This window comes from Ambystoma mexicanum, chromosome 5q (assembly GCF_040938575.1).
Source record: "Ambystoma mexicanum isolate Mex_15411 chromosome 5q, UKY_AmexF1_1, whole genome shotgun sequence".
Taxonomy (NCBI): domain Eukaryota; kingdom Metazoa; phylum Chordata; class Amphibia; order Caudata; family Ambystomatidae; genus Ambystoma; species Ambystoma mexicanum.
In genome coordinates, this window is record NC_090933.1 from 412546148 (window position 1) to 412563500 (window position 17353).

A 17353-nucleotide genomic window follows, 5' to 3' on the forward strand; every position below is an offset into this window, starting at 1 on the left:
AGTGAGTATTTAACACCCAACTAGAAATTTACGATATGAAGATACATTTCTCATGTGCATACATGGTACAAAAAAGGTATATAAGGCAGACAGAAAATTTGTGGTGGTCAGTCCAAAAATTTGGAACCAGCTACCCCTGGATGTTCGAGCCTGTCTATGGCCCACTTTAGGAAAATATTAAAAACCTTCCTATTTAAATAAAACTGCTGTGCTCTTGTATCTGTATTACGTGCACACTATTTAATTTTATGTTGGTTATATAGTGAACATCTGCGCTCGAATGCAGTTCATTCTGTTTGGCGCGCGTAAGAAATGCAAAAAATCAACAACAACAAAAAAATCGAAATCCTATCCTTTCTTGCGGAAGGCTCGGATGCGACATGAGTTGTTTTTCGCTGCTTTGGACTGCTGTAGACTCCTTTAGTTTTCCCGCTCGGACGGAGCTCGGAGGAGCGTGTTTACACTAGGTGGCGGCCATCTTGGAATCTCTGATGGATCATATCTTGAGACATTTATCATCCTTCTGTGAGGCCTATATTGATGATGACATTATATATAGTAAAACCTGGCCTGAACATATGTCCCATCCATACCAAGTCCCCATGGCCTTGAGAAAAGCAGGATTAACAGCCATTCCTAAAAATTGTGCTTGCCGTATTGCCTTAGGAGCAGTGTTATCTCAATTGCACGATGTGATAGAACATCCAGTCCTACATAGAAGTCGGAAACTATTTGATCGGGAGAATAATTATGACACTCTAGAGTTAGAAGCCATTGCCATCAAATGGGCCATAAACCATTTCAAATACTATTTGATGAGAAAATACTATCTCACAACAGTCAATGCCACAGCGTTCTGATCAATTAGCATCTGCCCAGTTGTTCCAGATTTTCCCAAATTTATCAGGGCAGCCCCTATCCCTGTACACCTGTTCCTCCACTGCCATGCAGTTATCCATGCCCAGGTCCCATTTTGACACTTTAGGAGCCGCATTCACCCCCCAAAGCATGGCAATATTTATTTTCACAATGATAACAGTGTTTGAGATAAACAGCTTCTCATATCTTAAATAGGCTGTATCCCCCCCCAAATTCCAAGTAATAGCAATTTTGGTTCCATCGGGACCGGTTGTGACACCACGGTTGAAGCTCTATCTGCAATTTATTGCCAAAAGTTCTGAATCTTCACGCATAACCATGTAGTGTGGTAGAACTACCCAATGTAGTGCGACGGCGTAAATAATTTGACTCATCTGCCTGGCACCAACTGAACTGTGCTTCTCTTGTATAATATGTTCTATACAAAATGTTCAGATCTACCAATCTAAATCTGGCCGGTATCGCCACTTCACGAGGGCCATAAGGGCTTCCTGCCATTCCTCTGCCTCTAAGGCACCCGTGTCCGCCTCTCACTTGTTTTGAAGACTCATCCGGGGCATCTGGTAACTGAGCACCTTTTATAAGGTTGACATGGCCTTCCCAGCCAAGAGTTTGGCCGTAATATTGGCCTCCAGAGGGGATTGAGTCGGGCAGTCATAGCTCACATGGAATGCCGAACCCGGATATACTGATAGAAATCCTGCCCTGTCAATTGTGAGATCTGCTTAATTCCTGAAATGGCCGTAAACGGCCGTCCACTATCAGATCTGCCATTACCCGTATACCTTTGCTGTACCAGTGAGCTGTATATGTCAGCTTCACCAATTCAAGCATGTCAAAGTTATGCCACAATGGAGCCTGCAACATCACTACACACCCTATCCATTTCTCTCCCAGCTCTATCCCATTCTCTCACCAATTGATGCGAGATTAGGGGCAAACTCGTCCCAGTTGCTCGCCCATGGATCGTCTGCAGCGGGTCTTTTTGAGTCATCTCAGAGCATTCCAGCCCAGTGTGGACTATTCCGGATGTAATGCAGCCACTCATTTGCCACTGCCAATTGTAAAGCCAAAAATATTTTCTGAGGTCTGGGAGACCAATCCCCCCATCCCACTCCAAATTGAGCTGACTTTGCAGAGCAACTCTTGTTTGGGAGTCCCTCCATAGCAGTTTCTGCAATGTTTTCTTGATGGTCTGAAAGTTTCGATCCGGAAGCCTGACTGGGGTATTGTGCAAAATGTATAGACATCTGTGCAGTGCCATCATCTTAAACATTGCAGCTCTCCCCAGCATAGATGGGGGAGGGCCGACTAGAACAAACATCTGTCATGAATCTTGCGGTCACTGGGTTCAGGTTACGCTCAAAAAGGGTAGCTGGATACAGACCCACTTGAACCCCCAAGTACCTAAAAGAATCCCTTACCACTCGAAAGGTGGTGTTCTTCCGGGATTGCCGTTGGGCCCTTCTTCACCGGGACTAAGACCGCTGTGTCGCCCATAGATTGCTAGGATTTCGGTTATCCTCCGGATCGACTACTGTGGGTCTGCTACATACAACAATAGGTCGTCCAAATACATGGATAGTTGGTCCTCCCATCCCGATGGCCACCGGAAACCCCTAATAAGATGGTCGCCTTTAAGGAAAATCACCACGGGCTCCATAGCCAGAAGGAATAGAGCCTGGGAAAGAGAGGAGCCATGGCGTGTGCCCCTCTCCAGCGGGAAATGGCTAGACAGCACTCTGTTGACCCGAATCACAGCTCTGGGGCGCACATAAAACAGTTCCACCCATGCTAAAATGTTTGTCCCAAAGCCCCATACGTGACATGGTTTCCCAGACTGTAGCAGACCTTTCCTTTATTTACATTGAGAATCGCCACCTTTTGCAAAGCATTGGCTGATTCACAAAGAAAAGAATAGTCTCGCTCCAGGGTAACATTAGAGATACATCCTAGGTACATATCTGATCATGTTCCACTGGTGCTCATTGATTTGGACAGGAATTGGGGGACACAGGACCTGTATGCAAATGTGTGACCCTCTGGGAAATGTTTGGAAAGACTGAAAAAGGGCTGTGTAGAGTAATAGATGATTAAAAAGTCACATATATATGGCAAGATAGGGAGAAACTGGGTATGTTGCTGTCGGTTTGTAATCAATTATGAAACATTACTTGATCAAAAAACAATGGAAAGTAGAACTGCTGGAGACCAGCTTACATTGAAAAGCGGATTGCGATGAATGTGTTTGATCATCGGTCATCACCAGACGTGTCACTACTTACTAATGTAAGATTTCAGTCCTGGAAAAAAGTACATGTTACCCTTATTACTGAATTAGCCTATGGTAATGTATTGCTATTAATGGAACATTGGGTCAGAATTACATTTTTAAATGTTTTGTTTGTCTCGACTCAATGTATGGCGTCCTTATTATTTTCAGTCTGCCTTAACTGATCCAATGTTACCAGTTTTCTTTTCTTTTTTTTACAGAGATGTGTCACACTTTTGTGTGTTTGCAATGTATTGGCATTCTTTAAAATTGCAACCAATGGAGGTGAATTACTATCTTTCTACATATCTAAGTAGAAAATTACATTTACATTTGGTGGTCTAATGGTTCATGGTGTGCCGTCCGCGATTAGAAAATGAATATTACATCAGGATATTTTATATGCAGTAATTTAAAATATGTTCTTATTCCTTCCAGACCGTCTCTTACACTCAGTTTTTGTATCAAACTAATGCCCTTGGCGCACGAAGAAACACAATAGACTCTACTACATCCTTTTCACAGTTTCGCAATGCCAGCCATCGCAGCCTCTGTCTTGCCAGGGCTAACAGCACCCAAGGAAGCATTGATACAGGTAAAGCATCGACATATGAGCACATTTGCGAATTTGTTAATTAGTGAGGAGACTTTAAGTGACATGTAATTTAAGAGCTTGAGAAACCAGTGAGAATAAATATTTTGTTATTGGACCTGTATTTTAACTCTTGAGTTTCACTTATCTTGACTGCAGGGCTTTAATGACCAATTACCATACCTTTTTCCTCTTCAGTTAATCTTTGGAGCTACTTGTCATGAAAAGGTTTAGTGTGACAGATCTGCTTGAATTTCTCCTTACTGCCTTTGTCAGAGCTGCACAATGTTAAGCTGAAGGGTCATGCCACGACAGAAGGTATTCACAGTGAACTAGAGCACAGTCTATGCAGTTAAAGTACAAGAATTAGAATTGGAACAAGTGTATGACATTGAAAAGCAGCTATGAAGGCTTACGGCTGTTTAACTCTCAGACATTTAGAAGTATATTTGATAAACTGTGAAAAGTTAGTAATTATTTTGTATGTAAATGGGGATTTTGAAAGATAACAGAAGTTGTAAGAGTACCTAATGTTACGAAGATCTTAAATGCCCAATGTGTTTGTGATTGGAATCAAATATCAATAGTTCAAAATAATCTGTTTCTTCACTATATAATTTGTTGGAAACTGGCAAGACTTGTAAGGCCTCAAAATGTGCACTCCCCAATAGCCATTGGTGACTGGGAAATTGGTGTGATGTGTGCTTGTGGAGAAAAGAGGGGGGCGGTGGCTTTTTATGGTGGGCTAGTGGCTGTCAGTACCTCAGGGTCTTGCGTGATAGATGACAAGAGTTGTCATGACAAGGTGAAATGGCTATGAACGAAGGAGAAGGTAGTACTGTCTGATAACGCCACCTTCAACATACTCTATGGTCCCAATACGCTGTACACTGGAATCATCGCTATCCGTCTAGTGGTTGCACCATAAACTAAGCTAGCTCTGGCAAATCAGTCCTTGCATCGCAACTTCCAGTGTGAAGGCATCTTGGAGTAAGATACAGACAACAGATTTTAAATTAACTAAAAAACTTTATTAACTTAAAAGTCAGGATGGAAAAATGCCTCTCATACTATGGTGAGATTCCCCTACCAAACCAAAACTAAGGAAAGTCAAAGTCCAAAAGTTCAATTTAAGAATCAGTCTTTGTCCAAAACCTAAACTTACCCTCACAACTAATCTTATACAATGTGTAGGGATGTCAGCAACCGACAAAACAGTGTTCAACATAAAGTTTGGTGCTATGTCCAGCTCGCAGCTTTCTTTTAGCTCCCTTCCCCGAGTATAAAGCAGTTCCAATAAAAGTCTCAGTATTGCCTTAAGCTCAAAATGGTATAGAGTTAACCGACACTCAGGGTTCTCTTGCCCAAGTATCAAAACGTAGTTCCAAACACAAAATATCTTGAGATTTCTTCATCCAGTCAAAGAGCAGGTTAAACCTCAGGGTTCCCTTCCCCAAAATTCACTTTCAATGTATAAGGATATTTTCCAGCTTTCTTAAAGGTCTACCCCACACTTGCCCCCTCTGGATATGGTAAGTCTTTGTACAAGAATGTCTTTGCAATTTATTCACTTGTTAAAATTCATCTCCAAAGTTCCATCCACTCTGAAGTCCGATATACATTTGCCACACTTGTATTGCAGAAGTTGTGTTCACTTTAGGGTTCAATATGCATTGATTTCTTTGGTTCAAAGTTTGGTTTACTTGTAGATTCTACATGTATATATTTGACTTGTAATTAAAGTTGCATACACTTTTGAGCTTGACCTATGCTGAATGTATAAGCTACGATCTTCATTGGCAATAGTTTTCTTTCATTTCGGTATTGAAGTATGAAGATCTTTAATGGGGGGGGGACAGATTCCGACCCCTAAATTTCAGGCAGATATCTTTACTGGACGCAAGCTGTAAGATCTTTTCAAAGCTGGTTCTGAAGGAATGTGTAAATTGGGCTTGACATTCAGGCAAGCTCGAACTGTTTCAATCTGGGTTTAAGAAAGGAGTGGGGCGCCTAAACAGTTTCCTGGTGGGTCTTTTAGATGCCCAGGTGCGGGATTAAAAACATGCTTTATACTTGGCCTTTCTAGACATAAGCAAGGCCTTTGATTGTGTAAATCGGGAATTACTGTGGTCAAAACTATCAAAGCACTGTTGCCCGAGTGCACTAATAGACATCCTTGTGTCTCTACACAGTGACACAAAGATTAGGGTAAGACTGGACGTTAAAGGGTCTTGCAATGCCTAGATTGATACGAACAGAGGACTGCGCCAGGGGTGTTTTCTGGCACCTTTTTTTCAACTTTTACATAATGGACATGGGTCTGTGCTGGGATGCCGTACGTACTAACCCCCCTCGCCTAGGTCAGACTAAGATTCAATACTTAAATTATGCGGATGATGGCATCATATTTGACAAGACGCCAATAGGATTGCAACAGGCCCTAGACGAGTTTAACCTCTATTTGTTAAACCTAGACCTCAAATTAAATTTCACTTATTCAAAGGTCTTGGTCTTAAACAAAACAAAAGCCAAATGGAGATCCTTCAAATGGTCGATCCAGGGGGGCACTCCGTGGAAGTGGTGAAGGAGTTTAAATATCTGAGAAATACAGTGGCGTCGAACAAATTTAAAGTGAAAACTTATGGGAAATATAGATCTTCCTTTCCGGCTTCGGCCTCCCAGCTGCGATTGTTTGACGATACCTTTTTTCTTTTTTCAACTTTGTCCATGCTGAAACTTTACTGGAAAAATACTACCAAAACATGTCATTGGTGTCGAAAGTTTGGGAGTTACTATAGACTGGTCATCTCTAGAGGCCCTTCTGTGGAGAAGGGTCTTTCACTTCCTGAATTCACTATGGCAGCTATAATGCACAAATTGGAATTGTTGCCCCTTGATGGATTAGTAGAATGGAAAGTGTTGCAAACATATGCTTTAATACTGGCTCCTCCGCATGCATCAATGTATATAAAACTGGGACAAGACCTCAATAATGCTTATTATAAACATTTCGGGGTTTGGAAGGAGAATTGCGAGAAAATATTGGCAAGGATTGAATCCTCGGCTGTGGAACTCGTAAGTAACCCAAACAAAGTGAAATTTAAGTTATAAACGCATGAATGGCTAAAGCATAGGACAGCTCTGCTTTATCGTCTTCGACGAAGGATAGAGACCAGTTTCGGGACTCCGCTACCGGCGAAGATCTTCATCCACCGTCGGATCATCGAAGTTTTGAGAAGGCCTGGCTTTGGGGCCTACTTCGTGCCCTTTCAGCATGGCTGAGGAGAAGATGGAAGGCCGCAGCCTCTTCAACCTCTGCGCATAGTGTGGTTTAAGAAACGTCTTCATAGAAGATCGACACCATAAATGCTTCTACTGCCTGCATCCGGACCACGATGAGGGGGGATGCGACGTGTGCCATGGCTTCTCGAAGAAAACCAAGAAAGACTGATACAGCAGACTGTCGGCGTGGCTCAAGTCGAGCAAGGCCTCTGACACAGCCTCAGGGCAGTGTCAAGTCTCATCCAAGACCGGCCGGTACAAGGAGCGTTCTCCCTCTGCGAGTAGGTTGAGATCCTTTGAGGATGCCCCACATGCGGGGGGACAAGAGAAGGCCAAGTTCCGCTCTGCTGGTTTCGCCGCTGATGCGGGTCCTGAGACAGCCAAAAAGCATTCGCCATCACCATCATCCTCCACGGTGAGCCTGCCAACGAAAGGAGCGTCTTCGAAGAGAAAGACGCTAACCCCATCCAAACTTGTGTCCATGGGTAGTCCGATGAGGAAAAAGTCCAGGGGGGTCATGTCGAAGCCAGCTAAGGCTTCAACCAAAGCCAAGTCAACTGAGTCGACGAAGGCACCGTCAATAAAGGCAGCCTACAAGCACTTGTCGTCTAAGTCAACAATGTCCACTGCGGCTCTGAAAGAGAGCGGGTCCAGGAAAGAAATGGCAGCAACCCAGTGAGTGTCCTTGCCCCCAAGGTGAGATACGGCTGCGGAAGCAGCGACGAAGGAACCAATGCCAGGGAGAGACCAGGCGGCCGCTCCGGCCCAACATCCTCCTGAGAAGCGGTTCCGCCTGTGGAACCTCCCAGGTATGCGAACCGGCAGGCTACGGAGGATAGACCGGAGCAGATCTACTCTAGTACCGACGAGGACAATAATCCTCATGAGGGGTGCTGCTCAGACCACAGGGTGGGAGGATCTGAGGGAGGACCTCAGTCCCCAGTGCAGAAGAAGAAACACATTAGCCCGGATCCTACTCCGTTGGCTCCGTTTACCCCTAGACCTAGGGACATGTCTCTGGACACACTGGTCACTGAAATCCAGCAAAGGATGCCGCCATTGGGGCCGGCACCTTTAGAACCTCTGAGGGTAAACTCTCCTCTGCGGAAGAGAAAGTCCAGGGAGGGCGCAGGTCCTCGGCATCATCCAACCCCTTCCGCCACCACCACTTTGTCAAGAAAAGACTCATACCAGAGCTCTGGATCCACACACGGACATGGGCATGTACACAACTACCATGGCTACTGGTACTGACGAGGACAATGATTTAATTGCGGCAGACGGGGAGACTGTGCACGTAGACAAGTCCCATAGGGCCTCCCCTTTGGACGAAGTTGGATCTTTTCATTCAGTCATCTCAAGCTCCTCAGAACTGTTTCAGTTAGTCCCTGAGGTGACGAAGAAGGAGGGTTTCCTGTAACAACAACGCAAGTCTAGGAGGAAGACCATCAAGACCGTTCCTTTCCTAGATGACATCTGGGAAGACCGCCGAGCCCTAAAGAAGAATCCAAGTACAGACCGACCAAACGGGACAGATTGGAAAAGAAGTACAGGGTACCCGACTCGGCACCCAGGTGTCTAAGATCTCAGCCCTCACTGGATTAGGGGGTCTCGGCTGCTGCAAGGAAACGCTTGGCGAACCCGTCATCGGCAGCCATCATACCTCCGGACCAGGAGGGGAAAAAGCTGGATGCGATGGGCAAGAGGATAATTTACATGGCAGCCTCTACCATCAATGCTTCGAATGCCTTAGCCTTTTTATCTCGTTATGACCGGGAACTCTGGTACAAGCTGGGCCCTATCCTGGACTTTCTGCCCCAAGACAAGAAGGTCGAGACAGTTGTACTCTTTCAGGAAGGTGAAGTGGCCTCAGATCCTGCCATCACAATGGCGGTAGACATCACAGACATGGGTTTTCGCCAGATGGGGAACGGGGTGTTTCGGCGCCATCAAGGTTGGTTGAAGGCTACAAATCTCTGCTGGGACGTTCAGACAAAGGTGCTGGATATGCTGATTGACTGGGAAAACCTCTTTGGAAAGGCGGTCGATGAGTCTTTGCAGGCGATAAAGACGGACACGGAGACGGCATGTTCTCTAGGAACTTTGCAGCAGCGACCATCCTTGTCTTTTCGCTCCTCCAGAGGAAAGCCAGGAAGATCTTCAACAGGTTATAGTGCCCCTTACAGGCAGTCCTCATCCTCTTCCACTCAAGAAGCTAAAAGGGGGCGCTCTCAAGGCAGCTGAGGTCAGTGGCGGAGCCGTCCGCAAGGCAGAACACCTCTCCCAAGCAGGTCTTAACCGCCCGTGGCTCTGGGCCCCCACTTATGCATCCCAGTGGGAGGATGGCTGACAAAGTTCCTCAGCACGTGAGAAAAGATCACCACAGACAGATGGGTGCTGGATGCTCTCGGATAAGGACATACCTTGGACTTCCAACACAAGTGTCCTCGTATCACACCAATTCAGGGGCAAGAACTACACGGGCTGCAGCTTTTGCAGGAGGTGCAGCCCATGTTATGGAAAGGGGCAATAGAGCCTGCCCCCCAGCAACTCCGCGGCTCCCGAGTATATTCCAGAAACCTTTTAGTTCGAAAGAAGACAGGTGTTGGAGGCCGATTCTGGATCTACGTCGTCTCAAAAGTTCTGGATGGTCATGTTGCAGAATGTGCTCGGCCAGATGGAACAGGGAGATTATCTGACGTGGTTGGACCTGGAGGATGCCTACTTCCACATCTTTTTTTTTTTTTTTTTTTATTTTACTTGTAACAATTAGTTATTTACACAACTTCAATTACAAAAATTCATACAAAATTTCATCATCTTTCTTTGTCATCAATTTAGCTCTCTTATAGGTTCATTGTTTTCTTCTGGCTCTTTCAGATGGAAAGTTTGTTTTCAGCTCAAGGCTTTCTCCAAGATGTTATCGAGAAAATCTACCACTGCACAAATTGATTTAACATTATTTCCAGCTACCAGCATGCACCACAGATGGTCCGTTGGTTGGACAGTTGTTAGATGTTTAAAGAAAAATGCACGCTGAGTCGCCACCTGGTCACAATCAGAGACTAGATGTTTAAGTGATTCTACTTCGTTTTTACAGAGCCTACATTTATTATCATCTATCTCTTTGTAGTGTCTCAGGTACATTATCTCTTTAGTTTCATATAAATTTAGCCGAAATCTTAAAAATTTGTTGCGATGGTATCTTGACGGAAATCTTGTTAAGTATTTGGGCAGCTTGTCAAGAGTATTACATGTCAAGCCTAAATTAAGCGAAGATGACATTGCCATTCGACGTTCTTCGTTTTTTATCCAGTACCAGGATCTCAGTTTTCTTTTTGCAATCTGTGGTGTGTTACATATAGACTCCCAAGAGATATCCATGACCGCTAAAGATTTCCTAATTTTCGTAGCCCAAATATGTATCATCCCTGAATATTGTTTATCTTCTTTTTGTTTTAAGATCTCATAGGCTGGAGCGACTATTTTTAGGTTCATTTTTCGTAACAAAACAATGGACTTCCAAAGAATCAGGCCGTCTAAGGGATCAAGGCCTAGTTCATGTCTTATTGCAACAATAGACACACAGCTTGGCAGAGCTAAAACTCCTCTCCAAAATTGCCCTTCCAAAACTGCCCAAATACGATTATCGATGTTTAGTCCGGCCTCCGCCCCATAGGTCAGAGTAGGAATGACTTTTTGTCGATAGAAGGTTAAGACTGGAATCAGGGTAAATTTGCCAAATTCATTATGTAGGCGTTTTCCTTGTAGGGTGAAAGAAGTCATACGATGCTTCAAATCTAAACTCCATTCTTGTTCTCTGATGGATTTGTTTATTTGTATCCCTAGATAACGTATAGTGTGTACAGTCTCGATCTTTTCTCCAGCCGCATACCAACTGAAATTCTCAGCCAATCTTTTCTTTGCTGGTCCAAAGGACATGATCTTTGATTTCCCAGCATTTATTTCCAAACCGTTTGTCTGCAGATATATAACCAATGCTTGTATTAGACGTTGGAGTCCTATTTTAGTTTGATCAAATAATACAATGTCATCGGCATATGTCGCATAACTAATAGGTTGGTTATTTATTTTCGGTGGAAAGCAGCGAATATTCGTGAAGGCCTTTGGTAGATCAGCAATGTATAACTTAAACAGTAGGGCTGCCAAGGGGCATCCCTGTTTCACTCCTTTAGTGGTTGGAATTTCATTTGTCACGGTGCCTTTATTATCGATGCGGACTTTTATTGAGGTACCTGTGTGTAGGGCCATAAGTGGATGGAGAATATTTGGAGGGCATGACCATGATGTTAATTTTTCCCATAGATTTGTGCGATTGATTTGGTCAAATGCCTGCCGCATATCTATGAATGCTATGAAGATGCTCCCTTTGTTCTTCAATGATTCAAGTTTAAGTATGTTTAAGATGAAGAGATTGATTTCAGTTCCGACCTCCTTTGTGAAACCTGTTTGTCGCTTATCCAATAAGTTGTTACAAGATGCCCATTTGGAGAGTTTTTGTTGTAAGCAAGTAGCAAAGATTTTCCCTATTATATCCAAGAGGGCAATTGGGCGGTAGTTGGCCGGGTTCTCCCTATTGCCTTTCTTGAATATTGGTACTATAATTGCAGTCCTCCATGAGCACGGTATCATCCTAGCTTCTGAAATTAGCTCAAACAGGTCTACAATAAAGTCGGCCCAAAGCTCCTTTTTTTCTTTTAATAGAACATTTGTTAGCCCATCAGGGCCCGCTGCACGAGAATTCTTCAATTGTGTTATTTGAGTAAGAATTTTTTCTCTAGATTCACATACATCCCATGTGACCGGATTTATCTGTTGTATTGGGCTGCTTAAAATTGAAGTGCTTACAAATACTTTCCTAAAATGTTGTTCCCAGGTAAGCTTTGATATTCCATTAATGAAACCAGAATCTTGAGTGTTGTTGTTATTTAAAATTTTCCAGATGTCTCGTGAGTTCCGCTGAATAATTAGGCCTACCATTGTTTCAGCTCGTTCTTGATCTCTGATTATCTTGAAAGATTTTAACCAGTTTCGGTATTTCGTTTTACAGTTTTGGATTTCCCTTTTTTTCTCAAAAGACTTAATATCTTTCTTGTTGATTTGCCTGATGCTTTTGGTCATTTGTTTCTTTTGCAAATTTACCTGTGCACTATATATATATTTTTTCTGAGTTTGCGAGGTTTTGTGAGTTTGTTTTTTTGTAGTGCCAAATTGGATTAGCAAAGGTGCATAGTTTATTTTGTCAGAAGTTATTGTTATGTCATCCTTAAGGCCATCTCTCAGCTGACGGATGTGATGGTTTTTGATTCGTAGCCTACTCAGCCCCTCATTCGCTTCCAGAGGTAAATCATACTGTGCTGATGTTATGCACTGTTCTAGAATACAGATTAATTCCAATATACTATGATCACTCGCTGCTGTTTTAGTTATTGACATTTTTGTAACTTTTGACCAGAAAGAAGCAGAGATCCAAAAATAATCTAATATTTTTTGGCTTTTATCTTTGTTCCAGGTAGAGTTTGGGGGAATGTCACCTTTAATTGAACCATTGACCATCTCGCAGTTTCTCGATTGCATCGCTTCTAACCATTTATCTCCTCTAGTTCGTATTACAGTTTGTTCAGTCTTATTTTTGGGAGGTAGTTCGAGCCATGAGAAGTTAAAGTCTCCACATATTATTATAATGGTCTCCAAATCTGATGTTAAATAGGGATCAATAATTGCCGTTACTGATTTAATGAAACTTGCAGTAGAGATCATGGCTGGGTTCCAATAAAGATTGATAATTAGCAGTTGTGGGGAGGGTATATTTTCCTTCTGGCTCAGCTGTAGTAGAGTTCCTAGTACAAAGAGGTTTGGCATGAATGTTTGAATGACCTCCCATCCATAGGCATTATTAACCATTGTGATTAAACCAGAGAAAGGTCTCCCACGTTGATGTTTTCCTGCTTTATTTAGAATGATGGAATAACCGTCTTTCGATGGAACTTCTCGAAGCCATGTTTCTTGGAGACAAATGGCAAAATTATTTATTAAGGCCTTAGGGAACTCATTGAATAGATGAAGGAATCCTCTGGTGTTCCAAGAGAGGATCCCGCATTTTTCCATATCCGTTTTTGGTGATGGTTATGTTTGTTGATCTTTCTGTGATGTAGCTCGTTTTATGGTTTCATCATAATTTTTCCATGTAGGTTTTGTTTCTACTCCACATTTTCGCAATGACAATTGGTTCCTCAATTTTTCGCGACGACAATCATTTCTTGATTTTATTTCATCACTTTTCCCATAATTTAACATATTTCTCTCTGAGTGTATTTCAAAACCAAAGGCCAGCAGTTCATCTTGTGCAGCAAAAAGAGTTTTTTCCACTGCTGATGAATTAATATGTAAGAAAACTTTGTCAGCGGATTCCTCTGAAATGTATTCAACAATTTGAATGTCTTCTGATGTAATTGTACGGAGTGAAGGGATGATATGCAGTAGTTTCATAATGTTTCTTCTGTTTAAGTTAACATCTTTATCATCAGACATCACATTTTCCACTCTAATTCTCCAAGAATGATATTTGGAGCTAGATTGACGTCCATCGCTTTCACTTATTCTTAATGAAATTTGTTTATTTCGCTGAGCAGCAGTCATTTTCGGATTGAAATTTTGTAATGATTCAGATACCATTTTTCTGTTTGTAACTTGGTGTGTTCTAGGTTGATTAGGTTCCGAGGAGTTCGTATCAAAGGTAGGAGGAAACATGGTGACCTTTCTATGCCCTTTATCCTCATCACCTATAAGTTTCCTAGAGAGTACTTTGCTTGGTCCAATTGGTTGTCTTTTACTCAATGTCTCTGTAGATAAGGTCGAAGAAGAACTGTCAGAGTCAATTGAGTAAGTTGAGAGGTCACATAGGTCTATTGAGTCCTCATCTTGTGCAGAAATCGAATCTAGACGAGCACGCTTATTTGGATTTTGTTTTTGTATTGACGATGATTTTGCATCATTCAATTTATTCCGTCTCTCCTTTGATTGCACAATGATGACATTATCTACAGCAGCCTCTTTTGTAGGTCGTTCGAACAGCGCAAGCTTTTGTGGAGTTACTATATTTCTTACAAACTGTTTTACATTAGTATTACGTTTTTTTGCTTGATTGGTTGCTTGCTTTTTTGGAGCCAATCGTACCTTCTTTGCAGACAGTGTTGGTATCTTTAAGCTGTCCACGTGAAAATTTTTTGCTCCACCCTTAAAGATGTCAAACGAGTTTATGAGCCTCGATGTAGACGGTAGTGTTTGAATTCCAGTCGCACTGTGAGTTTCCAGTGATTGTATTGGTTCTCCGATCTCTATAGCCAAGTGGGTCGGATCTGTTATTTCTGCAGCATCAGAGGAGGTCTGGGTTTCTTGTATTTGTACCGTTGAGGTTGTTCTTCTGTCTGCAAGTGCCCTACTAGTATTTGTAGTTGAGCAGGTCAGCGGGGCTTCAGTATTTGGTTTAGTTTTGACTGCTTGAGCAGGAATTTCCTGGAGTTGTCTATTATTCCTGTTAGAACTAGATGACTCCACTTGAGGATTGTTCTTTGAGAGATGGGCCGCAGCTGAAGCGGAGTTTGTGATTTTGGGAGCAGGAGTTGTTTTATTCAGCGTGACAGCTCCATTTAAGTGCTCTGGTAATTGTTCCGTATTTATTGGAATATTGTGCCTTGCCCATTTCATACATTCAAGCGTTGCGGCCATTAAGGTGGAATTATCCACGTGGGTACTTGCTAGAAGATCTCCAAGGTGATATTGCCATTGTGAGGACGTCTCCGCCTCTCTGTCCATTCTTTGCAGCAAGGCATTATTCATATGTTCCATCTTGTCAACTTTTGAGATAAGCTGAGTAATTTGCGTACTCTGCTCTTTTATAGCCTCATTTAGACTCTCGTACAGTTTTACGAACGGGATTAGCGCCAAAGAAGTGGCGGCCAATACATTATTGTGGATTTGAATGCCAGCTGCTACTGACAGGTTGGATTTATTCATTTGATCCTGTGCAGAAGTAGCAGCTGTAAGTTTTGGCGCCGTTTCATGTGTTTGTTTGGCCATGGAATCTCGTCTCTTCCTACGTTGCTGTAGAGACTCATTTTCTACCTCGTCTTCATTCATTTGGATTAGATTCTCCATCTCAACTGTCTTTACAACATTTTTATCACCGATGATTGTGTAATCAATTGTTGAATTGTGGTTTGGAAGATTCTGATCAAAAAAACCAAATTTAGAGTGACGGCAGATGTTATTGGGGCTATATCTGCTTATTATACGATTTACATGCTTAGAGTTGGACTTTTCTCCGAAACTCTGTATCAGTTTTTCTTTGATGGCATTGTAATCAGCAGTTAGCCTCTCTGTCAGACGTGCCTCTCGTCCTACTGGATCTAGAGCTTTTAATGAGGTCTCTAAAGTTGGTATTGGATTTGTTTCTATGTTAAGCAGATGTGATTGAGGTGTTGTAGAAATTTCATGTGGGTTCCAAGTTTCCACTTCATGTACTTCTCCGGTGCTATTTGCTGTTATAGGTAGACGAGAGTGTAACAGGTTAAACTTAGTTGAGCTCTGTTTGCGGTTTACAAGTCCAGTTTTTATGGAACCTCGGGAGGCATATGATGACATTAGCACGTTAGATTCAGCTTCATGCAGTTTTGCAGTTGCTACCATCATGGGCGTCATAGCTCCTTCTTTAGTTTGAGATTTATTCTGTACAGTATTTTTGTCTACCTGACCATTTGATTGGTTTAGGGGGGACATGGATAAGGTGTTTGCAGACACTTGGATTGACAATAGTTCTGAATCCGTTACATCGAAAGGAGACTGGATCAAGGAGGTATTTATCTCGCACACATTATCCTGCGTTCTCAGTTCCGCAACTCGGGTCGTAGAGCCAGTAGATAAAGTCACGGACCGGATTGTAAAGATTTCACATTTATTGCAGTTCTCCGCTAATGCTGTTTTATCCAGAACATCTACACTTTCGTGTACTTGGGCAAATTTTGTGTATGCAGCACTTAGAGAACTCTTTCTTGCTTGCCTCGTTAAGCATAGAGCGCAGGGCAGTAGAAGTATTTGTTCGCGTGTTGCATTTGGCGTCAATTTCAGTCGGCAGTGAGTTAGTAAATTGACATTAATAATAAGATTTTCTGTCAAAGTAAGCAAGGAGCTTACTGTATATAGTGGCGTTATGTGTCCGCCATTTTCAGTTTGTGTGATTTGAGACAATGTAGGCACATTTAATGTAACAGTTCTTACCTCATTTACATCATTGACCCTCGAGGTATTTTCCTCAGCGATGTGTACCGATGCCTGCAAGGGATGATCCGCTCGTTCGGACTGTGTTCGTGTTTTCTGTTTTTGGCGTGTTTGGGGGCCCATCATACGGCTTATTTGCGTCCACTGCGTACAACAGCCGTATAACAGCCAATGGGCTTCTTTCCACCGGGCTTACAGCCACAAGGGTGGTAGCCTCCGGGTTTTAAGGTGGCGCCAGGTCACGTGATACAGTCACGTGCTGAGTGACACGCCTCCTCCAGGAAGCGTGTAGCTGGATCGAAGTCAGGCACAAAAACGAACGTTTTCCTCTGCAAGTAAACGCTCACACTGAGCGGGTGGCAGCCTCCGGGTTTTAAGGTGGCGCCAGGTCACGTGATACAGTCACGTGCTGAGTGACACGCCTCCTCCAGGAAGCGTGTAGCTGGATCGAAGTCAGGCACAAAAACGAACGTTTTCCTCTGCAAGTAAACGCTCACACTGAGCGGGTGGCAGCCTCCGGGTTTTAAGGTGGCGCCAGGTCACGTGATACAGTCACGTGCTGAGTGACACGCCTCCTCCAGGAAGCGTGTAGCTGGATCGAAGTCAGGCACAAAAACGAACGTTTTCCTCTGCAAGTAAACATCCCCATTCACAAAAAGCACAGCAAGGGCCTGTGATTCGTGGTTCAGGGTCAGCACTACCAGTTGAAGGACTCTGCCTTTCGGCTTGAAGTCGGCCCGAGGGTGTTTACGAAGTGCCTGGCCCTGGTGGTGGCACATCTTCATCTGCAAGGCATCCACCTTTATCCCTACTTGGACAACTGGCTGGTGTGTGCCCGCTCTCAGTCCCAGGCATGCGAGCACACGACAAAGACTGTACGTCTGCTGATGGAGCTGAGGTTCTCCATTAACAATCCAAAGTCTTGCTTGAAGCCATCTCAGGACGCTCTATTCCTTGGTGCACGACTCAACAAAGTGACGTGCTTGGCGTCTGCCTCGGAGGAGAGGGTGAAAACCATACAAGGCAAGGTG

The 17353-nt window shown here is 43.3% G+C and overlaps 1 protein-coding gene across 1 annotated transcript in view; it reads left to right on the forward strand.

The window, feature by feature from the left end:
• CABLES1 (Cdk5 and Abl enzyme substrate 1) overlaps positions 1-17353 on the forward strand; it is a 782082-nt gene that overhangs the window by 415635 nt on the left and 349094 nt on the right. Inside the window, exon 6 of the mRNA XM_069620896.1 lies at positions 3590-3746. Coding sequence (XP_069476997.1) covers positions 3590-3746 — 157 coding nt within the window. The remainder of the gene's footprint in view (positions 1-3589; positions 3747-17353) is intronic.